Source organism: Octodon degus, unplaced genomic scaffold (assembly GCF_000260255.1).
Source record: "Octodon degus isolate 3935 unplaced genomic scaffold, OctDeg1.0 scaffold00051, whole genome shotgun sequence".
NCBI lineage: Eukaryota > Metazoa > Chordata > Mammalia > Rodentia > Octodontidae > Octodon > Octodon degus.
This window is the reverse complement of record NW_004524627.1, coordinates 2161239-2187093: the sequence shown is the minus strand read 5'-3', so window position 1 is coordinate 2187093 and position 25855 is coordinate 2161239. Positions and strand designations below refer to the sequence as shown.

Genomic DNA, 25855 nt, shown 5'->3' with positions numbered 1-25855 from the left:
TAAACAATAGTTGTATACTAGCAATGATCACTGGAAATCCCATACCTTCATATTTTTACATTTAGAGTTAGACAAATTTTTATTAACAATGCACATATGTACCTATCAGCTAGATTAAAAACAAATAAGATACTTAATAAGCCCCTACTGTCCCATCCTAATTTATTATCCACTTGGCTGAAAAGGAACCATTCTTCTGACATCTAACACAGATAAGACTTGACAATGATTTTCTGTATATGATGACAAAAGCGTAAGTAGGATTATATTAAATGTAAAATTTATGCACGGAAAAGAAAATAATCAACAAGGACAAAGGGTGACCTACAGAATAAGAGAATATATTTGCAAACAATATATCTGATAATGGCATATAATCAAAATACATATGCAACATCATATTTTAAATGGATAGAAGAGTTGGGTAAACGCTTTTCCACAGAAGGACTTCAATGGTCAAAGGATATATAAAAAGATTTTCAACATCATGAATCACCTGGTAAATGAGTCACCTTTTTGTTGCTGTCAAACAAAATCATGACATATCCAACTTAAAAGGGTCATTTTGGCTCATAGTTTTGAGAGGCCTCATTCTATGATAGGCCTCTTCCAAGGCAGAAAAGGGGTGGCAAGAGAAAGCTCCAAACCTCATGGCAGCCAGGAAGTAGACAGAGAGGGGACAGACAAAGAGATAAGAAGAGGTCAGGGCTGGAGACAGTAGCTACTCTTCAAAGACACACTCTCAGTGACTGACTTCCTTCAATGGGATCCCATCTCGTAACAGCACAGTGAGCTCCAAACTGATCAACAGATTAATCACTTCATAAATCTCCAACATGAATAAATTGGTCTTTTGAGGTATGCTCTTGATCCAAAGCATAAAAACAAGGAAATGCAAATCAAAATTCACCAAGATATCATCTATTACCTCCTAGGATAATCATTATATATTAAAAAAAAATTGACATGGATATAAAGAAAAGGAAACTCATGTCCAAGATGGCACAAGTACTATGATAAACAAAAAGGAAGTTCATCAAAAAATTTAAAATAGAAGTACAATATGATGCACAATTTCACTTCTAGGTATTCATCCAAGTATGCATATTAGAAATTCAGAAGTTACTTGCACTCATGTTCACTAAAGCAATGTGTCCAAGAGCCAAGAAGTACAAAACACCAAAATACCCACTGATAAGAAAAAGGAGAGAAAAAGTGGTGAATACACCTAATGCAATATTACTTAGCCATTACAAAAGAAAGAAATGTTACCACATGCATTGACATTCATGAACCTTGAGGGCATTTTGCTAAACAAAATAAGCTATGTAGAAGGACAAATTCTGCATAATTTCACCTACAAGAGTTATCCAACACTGTCAAACTGAGAAGTAGAGACTACAACAGTAGTGACTAAAGGACGAGAGGAGGGGAATGGAAGAGATTATTAGTTCATGAGGAAAAAATTCAACTACATAAGATGAGTAAGTCTTCAAGGTATGCTGCAAAATATCTTTCCTATTGTTAACCACACTATAAAAATTTGTGTAAAAATTTGGTAAGCAGAAAGATTTCACATTATATGTGCTTACTGCAAATAAAGAAACTCCTATGACATATAAAACATGTAGTCAAATGCATAAACAAAAAGTATGACTCTATATAACATCACTAATTGATTTAATTTAGAAGCTATAACCAGAGAAAAAGGGGGAAAATATTTTGACATGGAAAACAGTGAAAATGTAAAGCATTTACAAAGCTAGTTCCTGTTCCATAAACATTAAAATGTACAATTCACCAATGACTTTAACATAAATTTCTCAACTCAGCCAACATAAATCAAAATTAAGTTGATATATATTCACACAAGTCATCAAGCAAAACTCAAAAAAATTAAAATTGAACAATACTGTAAAAATTATAATTTATTTAACTGCTATTTATATACAATAGTTTCTTATAAAGAAGCTTGAGAATTTAAATATGATGGTATTATGATTGAATGTCTATTATCTGACTCATGTTAAAACATAACTGAAATTAAAACAGTATTAAAAGCTGAGACCTTGGGGCCGGGGAGATGGCTCAGTAGAATAAGCACTCCCCCGGCAAGCGCAAGGGTCTGAGTTCAATCCCTGGCTCCACAAAAAAAGAAAAGGAAAAAAAAAAAAAAAAAGAAAAGAAAAGCTGAGACCTTTAAAAAGTGGTTAGTCCATGAGAATTCTGCCCTTATTAATGGCTCATATAAAAATACAATTTCAGCCTTCTGTCTCTCCTGCCCTTCCGTCTTCTAACATGAGATGATCAGCAAAAATGTTAGCACCTTAATTGAGTTACCCCTCTCCAAAGCTGTGAGAAAATAAAGTTATTTTCTTTATAAATCACCTAGTCTCTGGAACTTTGTTGTAGCAGGACTAAATAGAATTAAGACAGTTATTAAATTATATTATAAATATAAAAAATAACTGTCTCATGTACATGTTTAAATTATACTTGGAAATTTAGATACATCTATCATAAAGAAAACACATTTACTCTCATTCTAATGCAGTGATTTAAGTAAAAATTCTTTAGCAGTATCCATTTAATTTTACAAAGCAAAGTTAATTTTTGTTCCCACAGTAAGAAAACACATTACTATGCAAATCAATTCATTAAAACAAAACTTAAACCACAGTTTTCTTTTTCACTGTATGCTGTCTTTATGCATATAAAAATGTGGGACATTTTCCTGAAGTACATGGAAGTACAAAACAAGAGAAGAGCTATATAATGGTCCCTTGGTTGACTGACTTAATTTATGCTATGAGTGTAGAAAAGATGGTCACATTAGTGTTTGTGTTGGAAAGATCATTTGTGTTTTCACCAAATGCAGTTTGCAAAGAAAAATAAAACTGTGCCAAATGCTTGTTTGCAATTCAAAATGTTTTCAAACAAAAGTATCCTTAAACAGAGGCACCACTATATTACTCTAATACGCAGTGTTCTATCACCAACTTCCACAGTGTTACAGTTAAAAAATTTAGTCTATTCTTAACAGCTAGTATAGTAATTTGCTCAAATATAAGATTATATTGTTACAAAATGTGAGCTTTGAATAAAATTAAACTTTTAAATATTTCTGCTTATAGGCTTAAATGTCAATTTCCTCAATTCTAAAATTTTGTTATTTTTAACACATAAAAGATGCATTAATAAGATAGTGATAAATTATATTATGATCAAGTTAGCATATTTAGCATACATATCACCTTAAACACTTTTCACTTATTTGTGGTGAGAATATTTAAAATCCACTTTTTGATATGTTGGAGTGTACAATACAATATTGTTAACTGTTGTCTCCCAGGAGAAGGTGAATACCAGAACTTAGTCCTCCAATTTCACTGTAATTTTGCACTCACTCACAAATCTCTCCTCAATCTCTCCATCTTGCCTCCCTAGCCTCTAGTAACTACTGTTCTACTCAATTCTGCTAGAATCTCAACTTCTAAAAATTTTTAATTAAGGTGCTAACATAAATAAACTTGAGGATTCGATACACAAATGAAGACTTTTCTTCCTTCAATGCACAGAATATTCCATTATTAGTTTCTTTTGTATCTTTATATTATCTTTTCCCAAGAGCTATACCAATGTCTTCCTGAAAAATGTAAATATAAATATACAGACAAGATCAAGTAAGTTCTAAATCAGTTAAACACACACACACACACACACACACACACACACACAACTTCTCTCTAACCTAATCTTAAACAATAAAATGTTCTTTACTGAAAATATTTACTATTAAAAACAAAAATTAAAAAATCTAATGCCCCTATCACATTAAGATTACTAACCAATTCATGCTGAGTTAACAGTGACACATTAATCCTATTACTATTGTGATGAGTAAGAAAAATACTTTGATGGAGAGCTAAGATAACCCAACTTAAGAAACAAAGACCTCCTGATAAAAGTCTATTAATTATTTAATAAAATCGTTATTGAGGACCAGCTGCATGCAAGTTGTACAACTCACAACAAGGCCGAAATTCATGTCCCCTTCTATGTGGCTTGAATCACCAGTGGTCCATGCATGGTTGTCCCATTAAGTGAGTTTTTGTTAATGTTACCAGTAAAAAAGATGAGAAAGGTGATTAGATGCACTTGTACCACCAGTAGTACGAGCCAGCATGAATGTGCTTAAACAGGTTATGAGAAACTATATATTTAAGAATTTAACTAATAAGTTACAGAATAAAGATTAAATATATACTAAAAAAGCTTATACATCTAAATTGATTAACTCTAGGTTCACAAATATTTAAAAAAAGGATAGAGAATATAAAAAGTAATGTATCTCAGAAGGACAATAGGTTAGATGAGATCTGAAAGATGACTATAAGTTGATAAAGGTAGACAGTATCCCAGGAATGGAAGCAGAAAAATAAACTGTACTTAGGAATAATAAACAGTACAAAAAAAATGATAACATTGATTTTCTCTGCAAAGTAGCAGAGATAACAGGCTCAAAAGGAAAATCAGAATGGCCATGAAAGGAGGACCATAAAGAATTTCCAACATAAATGACTTCACACATATCACTATTCATACTATAATCAATGTATGCTTTAGAAATATTCATCTAGTGGACTATAAATACTGTATACATCTAGTGCCTGTAAGTAATCAACAGATGGTATATACTGTTATTGGTACAAATTTCACTGAGGCTCACTCCAGTTAGGGGGAGCAAAGTGATAAGAAGATCACAGTGACATGTTAAAACAGTTTTAAGAATGTAGATCAATCCATAAAAGTTTATCATTGCGGTACCCTCTCAAAACCTCTCTCTCTCCCAAAAGAAACAAGTAGAAAAAATGTGTGTGGGGGGGGAGGCACACTATCAAACTGTTTTTAATCTTCACCAACTTAATACTAAGTCTTAAACTGCACACTGGGGTATACTGCGTTAACACAGTATTTCCTACCCACCAAAAAGAATTGGCAGCGAACTAAGCTACAGGAATTTGGGAGCAATCACAATTATGAACTCTGCTACTAAGATAATAACACGTTCATTCCGCTTCTAATTTTGTGGCAAAGGATTCCTAACACTCTACTGCAATGACTGTTACGGTTGTTAATGATATTTTAATTAACCTCTTTGAAGTAAGTTAAATTTACCATAAATGGGTTACTGCCTACAAGCTGTTCCTGTTTTTTCTCTTATGCCACTGCATACTGTTACCATAGCAGTTTATAAAGTTGAAAACAATTATGCAGGAATGTATTGAATGTGGTAGGCATACTGAATGGTTTTTAAAAAAAAAACACTAAAGCAATCCTTACTTTGTGTGCATGTACAAGAAGGTGCAGTAAATGAGAGATACAGATTGTGTATTTTGATATATGAATAGAATCCTTTTGCACTAAATGCTAAACATAATTTGTTTCCTATCAAGAAAGATTAAAGCTCAGAACATCGTCAGAAAATATACTTACCACTTGTCCATTGTGTGGGTTCTTGTGAGCATATGGAGGTCCACGGATATGATTCCACATCTGGCCAGATGTCATAGCAAAGACAATACACTGAGAAATAGGACACAATGTTTCAATATATAAGCCAGACAACACACACACAAAACTATGCTCAAAACAGTTCCGAAAATATAAGGCATTTTAAAGGCAGGCTGGAAGACAGTGTAGGAATGAGAACACACAACTCAATCACAAGTATGTTTTGTTTAAACTATATACTTTCAAATTCATGAACTTAATTCATGAATTTAGACTTAAATGTATTCTTTTTGTTTAGAAAAACATGCAGCACTGTCCATGGTCCTATACCTTTCTCAATCCCTTATATTTAATAATTTTTAAATGACAAATGAGGATACAAAAAAGGAAAAGTAGGGTGGGGCAAATTATGGAGAATATTTAAACCCAGAGAATAAATTTGGGTTCTACTGCACAACTGCTCTGAAGTTTCAATAGTGTTTCAACAGAAAAATGGTAATGAGACACAGGTTTAGAGTTGTTAGCTAGAAACGGGACCCATAATCTTCCTAGTCTGGGCTCACAGCGCCCAGCGCAGTTCAGGAGATTCCTGTTCAGTTCTCACCCTCTCCAAGCCTGTCTCCTATGGTTCCTTCACCCTGTCTCTTGGAAGGGTGTCAGGTAGGTCCTACAGCAAGACCATGAATCCTTTTAGTTTATGTCTTGTACTCTGAGTAACACCTTTCAAGTCACAATACAGTGTTACAACTACTGTTATTCCTTCATCTGATTATGAAATTTTCTTTTATCATAAAAAATGTTATCTAAATCCTTTCCCCATTTTCTTAACATCTTAGAAACCAGATTTGACTCATACAGATTTAGGCTAGGTTGAGACACTGAAAGTCAAGATTTTATATTTAAAAGATACCAATTTACCACATTAACAATCATGTAAATTTTTTAAGTTGCATAGAAAAATAAATTGTATACTTAATTCATACTACTGTTTCAGTGAAATTAGAAAGTACAGTAAGTTAATTATACTATAATTATGATACAGTGTTCAAGCAGAGTATTTTTAAAGATTACAGGAAAAGACCTATCTAGGGAACAAACACATCTACAATAAAAGAAAAGATCTTTTTATCTTTAACACATAGCCTACAATACTAGAGCAGTTCGCCCCAAGCCACTGACCTGACCAGGAAGGCCAGCAGCTCAGAGAGGAACTACTAGCAAGCTAGCAAATGATCACCTGTATTTACAGGTGCTCCCCACAGCTCACATTACTGCTCCAACTGTGCCTCCTGTCGAGCAACTTTCAACATTAGATTCTTATAGGAGTGCAAGCTCCCCAGGGAGTGGCTCATAGAAGGTACTCTATTTTTCAGAAGGATAGGCACAAGGATAAACTGTATGAGCTTTTCTTGCCAACCAACACCACAGGTGCAGAACAGCTCAAGTCTATGAATGATTAGACATTAGAAAAACTGAAATTGTCAGTATATACATGAATGGAATGGCTCCCAAAGAGTGGATGGAAATCTAGTTTCATTACTTAAGGTTGCTTCTAAACCTAAGTCTAGACACTATGCCATCCACACAGAAACGCTGGTCAGTGAGGAAACGTTACCTGAATTTAACAAGTTTTTCAAGACACAATTAAAATTATCAATTATATTAAAGTGTATGCCCTTAACTCATGTCTGTTCATTATGGGATAGAGGCAGAATATACAAGTATTCTCTTGCACACAGATGGGTTCCAGCCACAATCTGAGTTACAAGAGCCACTCTTAAAATCTCTCTCTTTAAGAAAAATATTCACCACTGGCAAGACACAATGTCTCAAAAGCTGCTTACATATATGACATATTTAACTTGCTCAATAAACTCAGTTATGTCAAAGGAGAATGGCAAGTGTGTTCAAATTGGCGATTAAAGAAATTTAAAAAATGAAGTGGAATTATACAGAATTGGCATTTTTGACATGTTTAAAACATTAGCAGAGATTCTGAAAGAGACGAACCCAGGGTCTTCTCAGTCAGTGCATGCTCACCACGCTCAGCTGTCATAAGTTAAGCTTTCCCTCCCAACCACAAAAGACTCCCATAAGGGGAAGTGAATGCATCTTCAACCCGCCTGTGAATAATCAGTGTCTTGGTTACTTTTTCTCTCTCATTGCTGGGACAAAATACCCAACACCAACATTAAGGAACAGAAGGTTTTTTTTAGCTCACAGTTTGTAGAGCTTTTATTACCTATCAGCTGACTACAGGGCAGGATGGCAAAGAGGAGAAAGACCAAGCCTCTTATCCTCCCTTATGATGTAAGCAGGCTACCTGCCCCTCCAAGTAGGTGTAGCACTCACACTATGTCATGCCCTCCTCTTGCCCAGGCAATTCTCAAGTTGACACAATATATCAACTGTTATTATCAGGTAAATCAACTTTGCTCATGCTAAAAGAGGATCAATTGCTTGAGATCCCATTTAAAAATATGTCTGCAACTTCAAATCTCCAGACATTCTCTATTAAGTCAAGGCAGAATACCCTGAGATTGCCTCCAAAGCATTAAAAATCCTCCTTTCTTTACCAGCACTTTATCTTTGTGAGGCAAGATTTTCTGCAGGGACAGAAATCCAAACAAAGATTATGAAGTAGATGGGACACATGCAACAGGCTTAGGTTTCACTGTCTTACACTATTCCTCAGATGAGACCTGCCTAACTACAGAGAAATAAGCTCGGCCTCTCACTGCTTCTGCATTATGGTGAATGTGTAATTATTTCTTTATATATTACAACATAATAGAAAGTGCCAAACAAATGAAATACTGGAATCATACCCAAAGCATCACCCTGGTCTATGGAAAAGATGTCTTCCACAAAACTGGTCCCACATACCAAAAAAGGTTGCAGCCTGCTCTTCTAAAGTTTTATCTGTTTGGATATTACCACTAACAAACGAAAGCCCTTAAATTTATTTCAAGCTTACTTTTATCAATCTGCTCATTCCTGGCCTGTGTCCTCTTTCTGATAATCCTACTTCCAAATACAGTCAACAAAAAAATGCAAAGCCAAGATTGCATTTTGGTGTATGTGCTGCTGAGGTGAGCATCAAGACTGTGCTTTAGAAATACAGTGCTAGTCACACTGAGAACCAGGCTAGAGAAATCAGCTTAGAAATTTGTGCATAAATAAATACGAGTGAATGCAATGACTTATCTCATGATACTAATAAGAATTGAGAGAAGTAAACATAAAGCAAAAACGTTTAAGATGTAAAGTCAAAAGGCCTGCATGCGAATATGACAGAAAGTAAGTCATAAACTTTAAAATTCCTGCACAGTCTCTTCTGGGGATGTATTCACTTGCATACTAACTTAATAGAAATATTTCCAAAACCATCATATCTACCATAAAATCTTCATCAATATTTGGACCTGCACCTGGTATATCGAAAGCAAGTTGCAGAACAGAGTGTATTAGTGGATAATCGGGGCTCTTAAATTATAATTCTGAGATTCAAACTTATTTTCAGGATTTTGCAGTTTTAGGAAGTTTATTAATCTGAGACTCAGTTTTCTGTCTGTAATATTAGAATATAATATGACTCAATCATTTTCAATTCTGCAGCTTTGAAGCAAGTTGTCTGTGTTGTGCATCTGAAACTGTACCTTGTACATCATGTAAGCTTAATAAACATTATTCAGTTTTATGCTGAGTCCTTTACAACCTGCTCCAGTATTCCTCGTAAAGAGAACCATGCTCCTTAAGTAATCAAATGGCACTGAACTGTCTAGCCAGGTCATTCTCTTTACTTCCTCTTGTCTTATTTCCCTCCTTGCTGGGACACAATACCTAACACCCCTAAATTAAAGGAAGAATGGTTTATTTTGGCTCACAGTTGGCAGAGCTTTTAGTGCATGGTTGGCTGATTCCAAGCAAGAGTGGTGTGACTGAGAGACATGGTAGGGGAGAAATGCACACGCCATGGCAGCACGCACAAAGCAGAGAGTAGAAATCAAGAAAGGACGGAAGGAGATATACACCACTCCAGGCCATGCCCCTAGTGACCCACCTCTCACCAGGCTTCACCTCCCAGCATTGTTGTAGGCAGCTAAATTAGATAAAAAATATTACAGGCAGTGAGTCAGGGCTCGGCCCTCAGCAACTGTAGGCCAGACCCCAAAAGATGAAACAAATGCACACACATACCTCTCCAGGGAAGGACACCAGAGACTGATATTCTAAACAGGCTTTAAAAAGCCAGGAAGAGTCAGTGACCCAACTTCCTACATGCAAAGCTCCTGTTCCATATTCATGCACTTTGCTGTGTGACTCCCTTCCCCATTCAATCCCGATTTAACCCATTTTACCTGTGCAACTGTGCTTGTAATCTTACTGGTTAACCATAGTTCTGTCCCGCCTCATACCCACCTTGTGGGTTCTCATTTTCTACCTTGGACTTGCCTCACCTCATGGATTTGTTCTATAAAAATCTCTTTAAAAAGCAGGTTCCTTGGCAACCCCTTCGGGTCCCCTTCCTTCCTTTTCTCGGGCAGAAGCTTTTATTCCCTTAATATATTTGGCTCTTAATGTCCATTGTTCCTAAAAGTCATTCCTCAAATTTAGAGAACACAAACTTGTCCTGCATATATTTCTGGCTGGGAGTTTCTTTCCCCTATAATCCACTGCTGAGTAAAACATCCCCATGACCCAATTCCCTCTCAGGATCCCTACCTATGAATGCTTAAGGTTCTGAGGGGGATCCAGTATAAACTATAGCACCTGTTTGGAAAAACAGGTCATATAGTATTGTTTTCCATCCTTTAACATTAAGGCTATGAATGTCATTTTGAGTTAAGTGTGTTTCTTGATTAAAACATATTGTTGGATTTTGTGTCCTAATCCACTGTCTATTTCTCTTAATTGGTGAATTGAGTCCATTTTCATTGATGGTTCTAATTGAGATGTGTTAACTTATGATTGACATGCTATTTACCTGCTGTTGTTTACTCCTTTTTGTCCTGTGATCTAGTATAAACTATAGCACCTCTACATCCATAGTAGTAATGCCTATGTCATCTGGTTACAGAAAACAGACAACCACACTAAGAAATGGCACTTAGGAAGTTTAGGAGGCAGTTTACTACACCAGTGGGCTTAACTGGTATTTTTTCCAAACAGCCCCACCTGGTAGGGTCTTGAGCCTTTTATAGGGAGAAAAAGTGAGGAGGTACACATGCAAATTTGCTGCATTATGATTGGGGGGCTTGGGTGACATCATGGTTTGCTAAGGAAGTTTAAACATCCTAGGTTACATTGCAGGGCCATCAGTTATACAAAGCACAAGTTACACAAAGGAAGAAATGTTCTGTTACAGTTTAAGTTACATTGCAAAGCCATCAGTTATACAAAGGCAGTAAACAAAGGAGTTACACAAAGGAAGAAGTATTTTATTATCAGGCCTGCCAGATATATCTGCTTGGTATTGTCAGGCATCCTGGACAGGCTCTTGATAGGCTTGTATTTAAAATTTTAATTTTGTCCTTCAATTTTATTAATACTATCTCAACTCAATAAACTCCCCTACACTGTCCACGGGTAATCTCTAGTCTAGGAACAGCTCCCTATGAAACTGTTCACAATTATTCATCTGACAATTATGTACTGAGCATCCAGGTCTTTTACTGGTTACTCAGGATAAAATAACAAAAAACAAAGATGTCTCATCTTCAACAATCCTGAATAAGTGACATGAGCCTTAAATCCTGAAAAGCATTTATTTTATTCATTCAACATAAGAATGTTGAAAAAAGCCTATTATACTGACCAGAATTGTGTCAGAAAGTAACAATAGAGTAATGAACAAAAATATGAGGAAAAAACTGTCCTTACGGATTTTCAATTTACATTGTTGGGGAAGCTAACAAATCTTATAATTACAGTAAAATCTTGGCTTGCAAGCATAATTTGCTCTGGAAACATGCTTGCAATCCAGAGTATCTGCATATCGAAGTAAATTTCCCCTTAATAAATCATTGAAACTCAGAAGATTCATTCCACGATGCAAAAAATATTCATATAAAATGATTATAATAGGAGCCAGGAAGATAGCTCAGCAGTCTAAGTGCCTGCCTGACAAGCCCAAGGACCTGGTTCCATTCTGGGTACCACATGCTGTGCTGGCCTTGCCTTGGGCCTGCTGAGCCATCCACCAAAACCGGAATGGTAGCACATGCCTGGAATCTCAGCACTGGGGAGGCTGAAAACAGGAGCATCACTACAAGTCTGAGATGCATAGTGAGACCCTGTACCAAATACATAAATTTATAAAAAGATTATAATAATATAATTCAAAATAATAAAGAAAACACAAAGTATATAGAAAAACAAATTAACCAACACTGACCTTTGAAAATCTGTGGCTGGTGAAGGAAAACTCAACAGAGGATTTTCACTGGACAGTCTGACTTGTACTAACACTGATGGAATCACTGCCGTGAACTGGCTCAATGGAATCTTTCTTTTCATGTAACTTTAACAGGGAGCCTATCCAATAATATTTGCTCTTAAGTCCACCTGATGATTTTGCAAAAATGTAACACTGCATTGTCAATAAAGGGATTCAGCTTGCAAAGCTACAGGCTAATCTGGGTAGTGATTTTCTATACAATTTCGCACTGTTTCCTGTATTTTTCAATTTTCCCTAATGTCATGTGAAGTGAAGGATTTCTCTCCCCTTTTCTCCTTTTCCTCTGTAGATAAGCTCTCCCATTCATAATCTCTTGCTGTTGGGAGATGATCACCCACAGTCAGGCAGCAAGAGACAAAAGAATCATTGACTCAGTTGTGATCATATGACATTCAGCATCACATACTATTCACAATGCAAGATACTGCCTGTTTATCAATTTAAAATTTATTAGCAATGCTTTTGCAATGAATGTTTGACTGGATATACTAGATGATGATGATGCTTTAAGGAACAAGAAAACAGGAAAGGTGCTTTAAACTGGACAAGATCACCAAGGAAATAGAAGAAACAGAAAAGAACTGAACCATCTCTCTGGTCACTCTTAGGTAAGAAGTATACAATACAGAAACAAACAAAAGAGATCAAGAATGAGAAACCAGAAAGGAAGACAACATCTGGGGAAGGGGGAGTGGAGGGGGAGGGGAGGGGGAGGGAGAGGACAGGAGAGGGAAGGGGAGGGGAGGGGAGAGGGAGAGGAGAGGGGAGGGGAGGAGAAACGTAGCATAATGGAAGGCAAATAAAGTGATTCAGAATGAAGAGATGAGTTTCACCAATATGATCGTTGCTCAATAATATGATAGTGCAGAACTAAAAACTGAATTTCATTCCCCAAAAAATATGTGTGCCCTTAGTGCAGTATTTTCAATGGAGTAACAGGACTAAAACCTTACAAACAAAAGAAGAAGAGAACAGAGACAACTGTTTCAAGGAATTTTGCTATAATGAGGTTCACATGAATAAGGAAAATAATTTTATCCTCTCTCTAAATAATAAGGAACTGTATGTATTGCTAATGAGAATGATTCCATTGTTAGAAAAAAGTTAGGTGGCCCTGAAAGGGGAAAACTGACAGAGCACTGTTATTCTGTGAGGGAGGAGTGAGATCTAAGAAACCCATGGAAGGTGCTCACTTTAGATAAAAGGAGAGAGTTCAAACAGTAGACCAGAACTCCCTCCCCCCGGAGACTCAGGAATTAATTGTGGTGGTGTAAGTGGGTTTACAATGTATTTCTATGGGATTAAAACAAATCTTCACTTTCAACATCTTACAACTACAATGTTATTTTCTTCAACTATGAATGTAGGTTATGGATCATAATAGTATTTGTACTACTTGTAATTCTGTCAATGAGAGTAAGACAGATAATTCTATAAAATATATTTATTATAACAGCTATAGTTACTATCTCAAAACACTGTTTATCCTTATGATTACTTTTAAATTATGGTAGCTACTTGGTCTGGAGTTAGATTTTATGACTAAATACATTAATAAAGAAACACATACATGATAAATTTTACAAGAAAATTTATAAGAACTTAAGAGGAAATGTTCAGCTTATACAAAATTACATAGTAATACAATTTATAGTGTGTTATCTAAACTTTTAAAGTTTCATTTTAGTATACGATTTATTCAACACTATAGGATCTGGGTTAGTAAAATAAAATCAGGCTTAAACATGAAATATTCTACTAAGTCACTTAAAGTAATGATGGATGTACTTACAGTTATTCATTATTCACAAAGTTGTATCACTTTTTTGTAAGACAAACTCCTAAAAAGCGTAAGAATAGCCCAGATGTACAAATACTATTCTGAGTTTAGAAGGTGGGTTTTGGTTTCTACTTTATTAATGTAAGTTTGTGACACATAATAATTATATTCAGTATGTATACATAGCATATCATAATCATTCTTTAGGGCCAGAGACATAGCTCAATGGCATAAGTACCTGCCTGCCTAGCAAGCACAAAGTTCAATACCTGGTACCACAAAAAAGAAAAGAAAAATCACTTTTAATATAACAGATTCATTTTCAGTTGTCATAGTGAAATGTGACCATTTCCTTACTTTTATTAATTGGAAATTTTAATTTTTGTAACTTACTATTTAAATGTACATTCATTTGTTATTTAGTATTTATTTGTTCAAACAAAAAGGAAATAATTTATAAGGGTTAGTGGCAAAGTAAACCCTTGTAACCAATTCTAAATTCAATAGATAGAGACTGCCTGAAAGACAGGAGGCACCCTTGTGCCTCGTCCAAATCATTGCCAACATAACTCTCAAGGGCACTTTTGAAAATGCTACATTACAAAGTAAATGCATACTCATGCATACTTTACATGTACTCATGACAAGACACATTACTGAGGCAAAATTACATTTACACTCCAAATAGGAGTTTAGATTGAAAAGACCTTCAGCAAATGGTATTAGGCAAGTACACAGGTGTACTTATTTCAGCTCTTCTGGTAAAGGTGGTGTAATATCATACTACTGTTTTCCTTTGCTCTTCCCCAGTGATTAATGAAGCTGACTACCTTTTTGTATGGGTAGTGATATTTGGAAATTTTGGTAAAATGGCCAGGAAGTCTACTAATGTATTTGATGATCTGCTTTTTTGTTACTGGTTTCTCAAAGTTCTTTGTATTTCTGGACGAAAGTCTTTGTCAAATTTGCACACTGCAAATAATCTTTACAACCTGTGGTGTTCCTTTCATCTTTTACTAAACAGGAGATCTTGATTTAAGTATAGTTTAGTTTACCAATTACTTCTTCTATTATGGTTACTAGTTCTTAACATTCTCTTTTTAAAAATCTCTGCCTACTCATTATCTATGTAGGTACACACTTATGCTTTCTTCAGGAGTGTGTTTATATCTGACACTTAGATTTAGAATTTAGCTTAAAATGATTTCTTATATATGAAAGGAAGCAGGAGCTGAAACTCCCTTTCATCCTATGTAGATGTCTCCTGGGGGTGCAGAAACACATCAAAATACCATCCTTACCAACTGAACAGTAAGGTCACTTTTGTCATGAATCAAGTAACTATATAAACACAAAATTGTTAACAGAATACCAGTTCTGTTCTATATGCATTTTATGAAATGAATATTATACTATGAAATACTTATTTTAAAAGAGCTATAGTGTTCATATTTCTAAGATTAAGTTTTCCACCCTTGTCCTTTTTCTTAGCCATGTTTATTCTTTACCATTTGCATCTTCATTAAAAATTAGAATTGCTTTGTAAATTTGTTGAGATTTTGTTAAGATTTTATCAGATCAAAATGGACTTCTTTATAATGCTGACTCCTCCATCCTATGAGTAAGTTACATTGAACACTATTGGTCTTAAAAAAAAAAAAGAAATCTGCATAAAGTTTTAGTAGTTTCAAGATAGCAGTTTTGCACATCTTCATAACACTGATTCATAAGTGTTTCAAATTTTTCTTTAATTTTTAAGGTTTATGTTATGGTTTGTGTCTAGCTGATTCCCCAAAGCCTCATGTAATCATGGGGTGGACTTCTAGACTCTGTGATTAATTAATGACTCAGTACTGGGATTATTGGTATGAGTGCTGCTGGGACTACGGGTGTGAGTGCTACACCCAGCCTGGGGTGGGTAGCCTGAATGCAACATAAGGGAGACAGACTTGCTCTCTGTAGCCATTGTTGCCACTATTCCTCTCATCTGTTCTTGCTGTCTTGCTGTTTTCCACCGCCATGAACTGCTGCCTTCTGCCATGTGCCACTCTGCTTTAAGCCAGCTGAATATTGACTGAAACCTCTACTAACTGTGAGCTAAGTAAACCTTTCCTTTATTCATTGTTCGTTTTGGGTATTTTGCACCAGCAATGAGAGAAAAGTAACCAAGACAATGTATGTGAAGTTGATTTGTATATTTTTATGTATATATTAATTTTTATGAATTTGCTCAGATCTACTTTTTTTCCAGGTACAAAAACAAATCCTTTGCTAATAAAGGTAGTTTTACTTTCTATTGTTTGTGCTTTTGTGTGCATGTGTATGGATCTACATTTTATTTTTACCTTAAAGCATCACACAGTACCCCCAATATAATATTAAATAAAAGGAATACTATACTATCACTTACCTCAGGGATTTCTAGAGTTACCAAACATAATGTTTACTATAGGTTTCTTTTCAAGATTAAGGAATTTCCCTTCTATTTAGTTTTGTTTTTCTTTTATATCAAGTGGACACTGAGTTTTTTTAATTAAAGACTAATATCTTTTTCTTTACCTGGAGGTACTGAGAATTATATTGATAGATTACAGCAAAAAAAGTTTATTACTGAAATAAGTATTTGACATGTTAGCTATTTTTCTTGTAACTGTGATTTCCATAGTTCTGTTCAAAGTAACTGTATGTATCTTCATAAGAATGCCCAAACAATTTTCTATTTTCAAATGTCCCTGTCAGATTAAAGTTATTTTTGCTTTATAAAATCAAAGTTATTCATGTGTAACTTGCATTTCCTTTCTATAATTAGAAAAAATACATAGCATTTTTCACTTATTCAGGAGAATTAGTAATTTTATATGAAGGTTTTAGCAACAGATTCCATTACTTTAATCAACAGTGGAGTATACAGACTTTCTCCTTCTGCTATTTTGGTCTATTAGTTTGTAGGTGTTTTACTTCTTTAATTTTGATAACTTTACTGACATCACATGGTCACTTAGCCATTATGGCAATATGCTTACTCCTGCCCACATGCCAACTCTGGCAAAGCTCAGTCAGTAAGTCTGATCCCAGCCCTGCTCTTTCAAATAAAAAATAAATGCCAGGAGGATCCCGAATTGTAATTATTGATCAGTAAGATTACAAAATACTCTACTCTGTTTGCCAGCACATGCCCTCACTAAAGACTTGTGAAGTTTTAGCCAAAAAAAAAAAAAACCCTGCTTATTTTTCTGTTTCGCCACAAAATCAGCCACCTGGGTGTTTGAAATTTCATATAATACCAGAAACTACTATTTTTGAACACTGACTTCAGTCCAAAAATGAAATTACAGACATGCTGAAAATGGCAACAGAAAAAAGGATGCTCAGATTATTTGTGGCAGTTAATTCAAGGAATATTTAAAAGATGGTCCTTTAGTATTCTAGCTTCTAGATTTAATTGAGAGTCAAATACATAGTTCTACTTTGGAAAGCCAAGATTGTGAACATTATGCTAAACAGAAAATGTATATGCTACATATACAAATGCCTGATTCACCTTTCATATTAGAAATACAAGGTTCCAAGGCGCAAGGCTCACATTCTAGTCTTTTATACTTGTCCCATCTTCATAGCTCCACAGTTTTTCATTTAAGAGTGCACAGCAGGCCTTTAAAATTTAATTCATTAGTCAACAAATGAAGAAACAGTAATAGAAAAAAGGTAAATGCTCAGATGCCAAAACTGTTCTTCTAAAGCCAGTCAAAATGTAAGGGAAGATACCTAAGAAAACAAATATTATTGCTAGCAATGGCTACAATTTAATAAACACTAGTGAAAATGGAAGTCCTGACTTTAAATTTCCTCAAACCAAAGAGCATTTATTCATTTAATTTTTACTCATTTAATGAATATTTACTGGACATTTTCTACACAGCAAATACAATTCTAAACACTAGGAATACATACACACACAAAAGTGATATAAATTCCTAACTTTGGGAGGAGAATATTTATTTATATTACTTCTATAACAGAGAACAATTCAAAATTAGAACTGAAGGCCTGGGGAGATGGCTCAGCGGTCTAAGTACCTGCCTGGCAAGCACAGGGACCCAGATTTGATCCCTGATACCACATGCTATGCCAACCTTGGAACCCTGGGTACACCAGGCTAAACACTGAAACCAGGTGTGGTGGCCTATGCCTATAATCCCAGTGGTAGGGAGGCTGAGACAAAAGGATCACTATGAGTCAGAGATATGTAGTGAGACCCTGTACCAAATCAATTAATCAGTCAGTCAATTTTTAAAAAGTTAGAACTGAGCACCATGTTATATGGTGTCTTTCTCACACCCAGAGGTTTGCACAGCTGTGGTGAATGAAGATCACTGCTGGTCTATAGGTGTCTGCCTCTAAGCATCTTTTCTTGTTTCTCAAATGAGCTTCTCACCTCCTACAGTTCCCCAAGGGTCACTATGTATCCTGTGACTTTGGTGAGCAATTGTGTCTGAAACTATCCTATAGGATGGGCTTTCATAAGAGATTTAGTTTGGGAAAATGTTTCATGTTTTATCTAAAGAGAAAAATAAAATATTTTTAACATTTTGAGTTTACAACTGTTTCATAGATGTCTACCAACTACTTGAGACAAAATTGAAAATTAAAAATTTTGTTTTCTTCTGCAAAGCATAAAATTTAAATAAAACAGTAAATTTTAAGGTTTCCTAATTAAATAACTTCATATTATAGGAGCTGTTAGTAAACATAAAAAAAATTAAATAGCTGGTCCTCTCTATCTGTGAATATCAAACCTGACCATCTGCCAACTACAGATAAAAATACTTAAAAATAAAGACAATTTTTATTGTACTAATCACGTACAGAATTTTCCCCATCATTATTCTAAACAGCATAATAACAATTATTTACATAGCATTAATGTTGTTGATTTTGATGTATACAAGGGGACAGGTGTATGTTACATGCAGAAATCTCATTTTTGAGGAACTGGAGCACCTACAGATTGTGATGTCCATATGGGGACCTAGAACCAATCCCACACAGATACAGAGGCCCAGAAGTATCCAGCAAAAGATTTACAGTCTAAGAATATATTATCTATTGTTTTATATTCCAAATTTTTAAATGCACCAATTTTATTAAATTATTACTAATTTAATGACATTATATAATAAATAGGGATACAAACGACTAGAATAACACAGACAAGTATGTCAGAGAATTTGTATATTATTCACTAGTAAGTTACCTGTAGAGAAATTTAAAAAGTCAACTAAATGTTATATGCAAACACTATCATATTTCATTTATACTCAGTCTACATGCTACATTTATAAGAAAAAAATGACAAGTACTTTATACTCACTGAGCTATTAAGAAAAGCATCTTCAAACTAAATATTTAGTTTCATGTGAAGGAACTATACACAAGGAAGTTAACTGTTTCAGGAAATCTTCTTTATAATCAACACTGAGTTAGGTTAGGATCAGCAGCAGCACAAAATGTCATGGAGCCACGTACAGGGATCTTAAGGATAAAGCTATGCAACTGTGATATAAGATACAAAAGATTCAGATAACCAAATTCAAATGATAAAAAATTATTTAAAGGTTTTATTATTTGAATAGTTATTGAGGTCATTTCCTCCCCTCACTACAGAAAACCCTAACTCCAAAAGTGTACCCTAAAAATATAAACACTTCATTCCATTATATGGTTGTTATATCTCTACACAAGTATTTTACCAATTTCAAAAGACATACCTATCTGCAAATGGTCAAATGGCTGTTGCATGATGGACAACATTATGCAGTTATGCACAAAAAAGTTACTTCACTGGAAAAATAATTATCAACTATTATTTTCTTCTAACTTTTAGAGTGAACAAAATTATAAATCACAAAGATAGTATCTGCATATTTTAAAAGGTGCATAATTTTATTCAAAGGGTTTAGGAGAATAAAAGACCTATTACCACTCTAACTGAAATTACAGCAATCCTGCAGCTTTGAATGGTGACAAGAAATCCAACTGTTTTGAAAAATCACAATGGATATAAGCAGAACCTTTCATGAATGTGAAAATCGTATAATAATTTATATTAATCTCCAGCTTTTGAGCTTTTCATAAAACTTAAGTAATTAAACTGATATAATTTCTTTGAGGCAGAAGAAACATTAGGGTATGTGAATCATCCTACATACAGATTATCAGCACTAAAAGGCAGAAAACCACTTATACCCTGCTGTGATTTACTGGGATAATAAGGTTGGGTTATTAGCTTTTTTTTAGAGGGTGTTTTATCTTCCCTATTTGTAACTGTAGATCCTTAGAATGTTTTCCTTTGTGTGTGAAATGAATATTATCACTTAACACACTAATATTTTATGATTCAAAATGATAGCATCTACAAAGAGCCTTAGGATGCTACAAAGATCATTCTAATTTAATTTGATGTTCCAACTAAATGTTTTTTTTTTTAATTTATAAATTGTACTTCTATCCCTTTCTTAGTAAATGCTATACTGATACAGGCCGAAGTTTACTCAGCCATTGTACTTTCAACATATCACAAAGCAGGTAACATGCACACTATCTGTCCATCACATTCCACGTTTAGGGGAAGCAGGAGAGGGAAAACAGAATGAATTAAGGATATGGAATCTTTTCGTGGACAATAATCAGCTTCAACAAATAACAGTCAACAAGCTTTTTATCTCTGGATCATGGACTAGCAATCTGACATCTGAGTACCACTCTACCTTTTTTAAAGTCAGAAATCTTCTTCTTTGTCAGGAAATTACAAGTTTTCTGCCTTTGTCCTACACCAAAAGCACTGGAACTTACTGTTTTGAGTATTTACTTCTGTATCTTACTGATGAATCATGTACAATAAAACAAATACAACAATGAAAAAGAAAACAATTGCCAGCCATACAATACAGTCTAATCAGAGGTAAAGGCTTATAACACTGATTAACAACACTTAACTGTACCTAGTCTTGTCCTCTACTAAGTAGTAGGTAGCATGGACACAGATTCTGTATCCAATTATGTTTCTCACTACAAATGTAGATTTATAAATGTTCTACTGAAGTGATACAAAATGTAAGACTCATTTAGTTTAAAAGCTATCCTTTTTCTGTGCAATCCAAGGCTTTTATAAGAGTTGTTATAAATCAGATGCTAATATTTTACCAAAACTTCTAAAAATATATATTCTAGTAACCAAAGAAAAATGAGATTGGTTATTTTAAACAGATAAATACTTGAAAGTTTGAATAAAGAGGTCAGAATTATGGATAGCCTCTTATACTTCCTAAAGACATCTCAAAGATATGTTAAGAGAGAAAGGAAAACAGCAAATTCAGGTTTTCATTTCATAAAAGAATGACGTTTGGTGGTGGTGATGAGGACAGTAATAAGGAGAGAAAATGGAAAAGAATATTTTCATTATATCTTTGACTTTATTACTTACATGGGTTAAATAGTTTCCATAAATTATCAACAGGTAAGTAAAAGACATCATGAGTTTAAGAGTGTATATTAATAAAAAAAAAGTAAAGGGAGTAAGAGAAAATTATATAAAAAGTACAGGGGAGAATTATTCAACACTTTAGCATCAGTGTTAAGCACTGAAGATTATATAGTTTAAACATGTTTGTTCTCTTCAGTCTGTTCTTGACTTCTACGAGGTTGCCACTAAGGAGCGGGCATCCCTACCAAGATCTGCTTCTCCAGTGTGTGAGAAGCACAGGACAACTTGATTAGTTTTCCAGGATTCAAAATAAAACAATATGCATATGTAACAGAGGACATAAGAAACTGGATCTGTTGATGTATTTAAGATTTCTACATTGTAGAAGAATGTTCTTCGATACATTTCTTTATAGAAGAAATGTTCTTCTATACATTTCTTTGCCATCACAATGGCTCACTACATACACTAGCTTAAATACCCAACATACATGATATCTGCTCAGGTTTAGAAAAGCCACAGCACGCAATCAGGTATATAGGAGCAGATCCCAGCTCAATCACTTTCTAGAAGTGTGAGCTTTAGCAAATTAACTTTAGGCAAATCTTTGTTTCTTTATTTACAAAATGAGGGAAATGCAAACTACTTTGCTAGTTATTATAAGAAGTAAATGTAAAGCATACTTCCCCAAAAGAGAGATCCAGCACATACACAAGTAATGCCAATCACTGCAGTAATTATGAGGTTACTCTTAAAGAATAAGAATTCAAAGAATACTACATCAGCTTTTATTTTTAAACTAAAAGAGTCACAAAATTTGGTGTGATAGCAATATTTGATTAATACCAAAAGAATTACATTTTCCAACAATATCTTTTAAAGAAATATTGTATTTTTATGACAAAACCTAGGTAGCTTTCATGAATCAATTTGAAATCTAAAAGTGTGCAGACAAAACACATTTAATGACTAAGGTGACAAAGATCACTCAGTGATTAAACATTTTAAAAGAATGTAATTAATTAAGCTATATTAAGAGATTCTTTAATAAATCTTGTTTTTATTATCCTTAAGATTTTATTTTCTGTTTTTTGTTTTTATTCTTGGTACTAGGGATCAAACTCAGAACCTTGCACTTGCCAGGCAGGCACTTATGACCACTGGGTTATTACCCATGTGCTATTCTTAAAATTTTAAACTTTAATTTTTTAATTTTTGTGTATTATTACAAAACCCGTATTTCTGTTTGACTGTATAAGCTTTAGCTATTATTATAATAGATGAAAATGATTCTCCAGGTGACTACTGCCTAGGCTACTTCTTAGTTCCTACCTCTTCCAATTTCAATCGTAAAGACCTCTAACTTTTCAGTGAAAAGAAAATAGGAAGGCTAAAGGGTTATTGTAGGAAGACAAACCGACAATCAGCTGTCAAAACATACTGTATCATTGATAATGTATTATATATTACTTTTAATTTCAATAGTCTGTTCACAAATATTTCACACTAGTTTTACTTCTGAGTAACTTACTTTTTTGTTATGAAAGAAATTTTATTTTCAATTATATAACTAAATTATTTAGTACTTTTAAAACTCTAAAAATTTTTGGATCTTGATCATGAATTCAGGAAAACTGTTGAACTTTAGTGTTAGTTATACTATTATTTGCCATGATTGTTTTGAATTTGTCAAATGGATAATCATATCATAGGCATATACTGACAATACCTTTCTTATGCAATTTTTATACCCAATATTTTTTCTGCTTATACCTTGACTAATTCTACTAGTAAAATGAGTAAGAGGAAACTGTACGTACAGTTTAAATTTTCATTAAGACTTTTGCTAGAGAAGAGATTCTTAATATAGGTACTATTATAATTGAGACTGTTCACTTAAATTTTCAGTTTGTCAAAGTTAAATTATGACTAGTGAGTTGTAACTAATCTCTATAACATCTAATTATATATTATTCTAATTAGATTTCCTCTTTAAACAATGTGATGCCTTATAATTAACTTATACTTCTCATTTCTCTATTTTGATTTCTGCTACTTTGCATATTGTTCGATTTGATTGGCAACTTTTTTTTAAAGAATTTTTGCTTCTATAGGGCCAGCCAGATAGCTCAGAGGACTAAAGCACCTGCTTAGACAGGACCAGGGACCAGGATTTGATCCCCGGCACCCTGTGCTGGCTTTTCCTCCAGGGCAACTGAAACTGGGTGTGGTGGCGCACACCTGCAATCCCAGCACTTGGGAGGCTGAAAACAGGAGGATCACTACGAGTCAGATCTGTGTAGTGAGACCCTGTAGACCTGTACTAAATACATTTTAAAAAGAAAAAGAAAAGAATTTTTGTTTCTACATGAACAAGATTTACCATGCAATACACATTTCTGCTTTGATCATCCCTTCTCTAAACTTTCCTCTTTAGTCTTATCTTCTCTCCTGATTGCTATGACTACTTTCTTATCAACAGCAGAATCACCTTTATAATTTCTATTAACTCTGTAATGATAATTTTTCTATATCATAATTATCTGCAAAAGAACACTATTCTCATTCACATTCTTTTTATACTGTAAATGTGCATCTGCCACTAGCTCTTCTGTTCCTATTGCTTGTATTTGAATAAGGACCAGTTTCTCAACTAGCTATTTAGTAAGGGCCAACTCAAGTTCTGTTGTTAAGGAAACCGGCTATTTCCTTAAAAAATGACACACAGTGTATCCTTACCTGTCTCTCAAAATCTGAGTTCACACAGGATTCTACCCCCAAATCTTTCCTGCGCAGTTTCTTTATGAGCCACCAAAACACAATCACCACTCTCCTGAACAGTTTTATTTGGATATCTGTATTTTCTGAATTCGTCTACCTTTGGGTTCTTCACCATTATCTGACCTATCATTTGTCACCTCCCCAGATAACTTTCCATTGCAAAGCCAGATGACAGCTATTCCTTCTCTGAAAAGGATCCTCCATTTCTTGGAACATATATTCCCTGCCAAAAACAACGATCTCCCACTAACACTAGGGTCTTTATCACTTCATGCACCACTCATGAAAATGGACCATTACAAAGGAGAGAAGCTTAAATTAGCTTTGCTGGTTTCCTTTACAGCTAGTAAAACTTACATAAAGTATGCCAAGTTTTCTGCCTTCCATGCATTTGGAAGTTTACTTTTAGAGGTATATTGTTGTTTGCTATGATGTGTTTCAGTTCCAAGAGGAAAATGAGTAATGTTCAGAAATAAAATAGAACCATGTTCCAATCTCTGACGTGGGGTTTCTCTAAGTTGTTCAGGCTGGCCTCCTGTGCAGCTGAGATCTGTCACTGTCACTCAATGAAATGTTAACTATGAAGGACATAAAGGTCTCCAAATGCTATTTACATTTATTCAACACAGTTTTATTATAATTTAATTTTTAATAAAATAATTTTAGTTATGTACATTTTTCTAAATACCTATCCTTTGGTTATATATAAAAAATAATGTATATTATTCTTTGATTCTAGAAGAACTGTATGTATGGTTATATTGTTTTATTTAAATCTTATTTCTAAAAAAATAAATAAATAAAAAATAAATAAATCTTATTTCTGTAACTGCTACCACTTTACCTTGATCAGTTTCCATGATCCTAATCTATAGAGGTCCCTTGTGTGCTTGAAACAATGCACCAGTTTCGATTGTTGGGTATACAGTGTAAATAATATGCTTATGTTAACACAGACATTTCTGTAACACATTGTGCATTGTTGATGATTAACTCTTCTGTTTTCTCTTATCAGCTATGCCTCATTAAAGGAGGCAATTAAATCTTTCACGGTAGCTACCATTTATTTTTCACATGTAATGCTTTTTGTCTTCACTCAGTATCTTACAAGCACTTTTCTTAGATGTATGTTTTTAAATTAACCATATTAATAACTTTGGTGTACTAGTTTTGCCCTTATATTTTGTTCTTCCAGCTTTATTGATATTTGTTATACAATATATTTGACATGTTTACATTCTGAAATGATCAAGATAACTAGTAAGTCAATTCTCTAATACAGCTGCTTTATTGTAAACATATGAAAAATCACTTACAATCTACTTCTACAGCATATTTCAAGTATACAGTATATTAATTTGTAGGCCACACTATCCATTAAATCTCAATAATTCATTCAACTTGCATTATTTGCACTTACACTAACATCTCACTTCCACCACCCTTTAGGTGCTATTATTACTCTATTCTCTTCTATGAGGTCCACTCTTTTATACTCTACATATAAGTGGTATCGCGTCCTATCATCTTTCTGTGCCTGGATTATACCATGAAGCATGATGTCCTCCAGGTTTGTCCATGGTTTTGCGAAAGGCAAGATTTCTTAGTCTCATAAGGACAGATATTCCACTGCATGTGTGCTTCTGCATTTATACTCTACAATCTTTTTATCCATTTGTCCATTAGCAGACACTTGATTCCATCACTGGCTACTGTGAATAATGCTGCAATGATATGGGACTGCAAACATCTCTGACATGTGATCTCACTTTCACTGGTTATTTACCCAGTTGTGAGACTGCATAATCAGATGGTGCTTCTTCCTTCTTCTTTTTTC

General features: G+C 34.2%; 1 protein-coding gene across 3 annotated transcripts in view; it reads right to left on the bottom strand.

The window, feature by feature from the left end:
- Tusc3 (tumor suppressor candidate 3) overlaps positions 1 to 25855 on the bottom strand; it is a 256150-nt gene that overhangs the window by 101464 nt on the left and 128831 nt on the right. For all 3 annotated transcript variants that reach the window (XM_023717312.1, XM_004633050.2, XM_004633051.2), the window contains one exon: positions 5497 to 5586. In XM_023717312.1, the coding sequence (XP_023573080.1) occupies positions 5497 to 5586 (90 nt within the window). The remainder of the gene's footprint in view (positions 1 to 5496; positions 5587 to 25855) is intronic.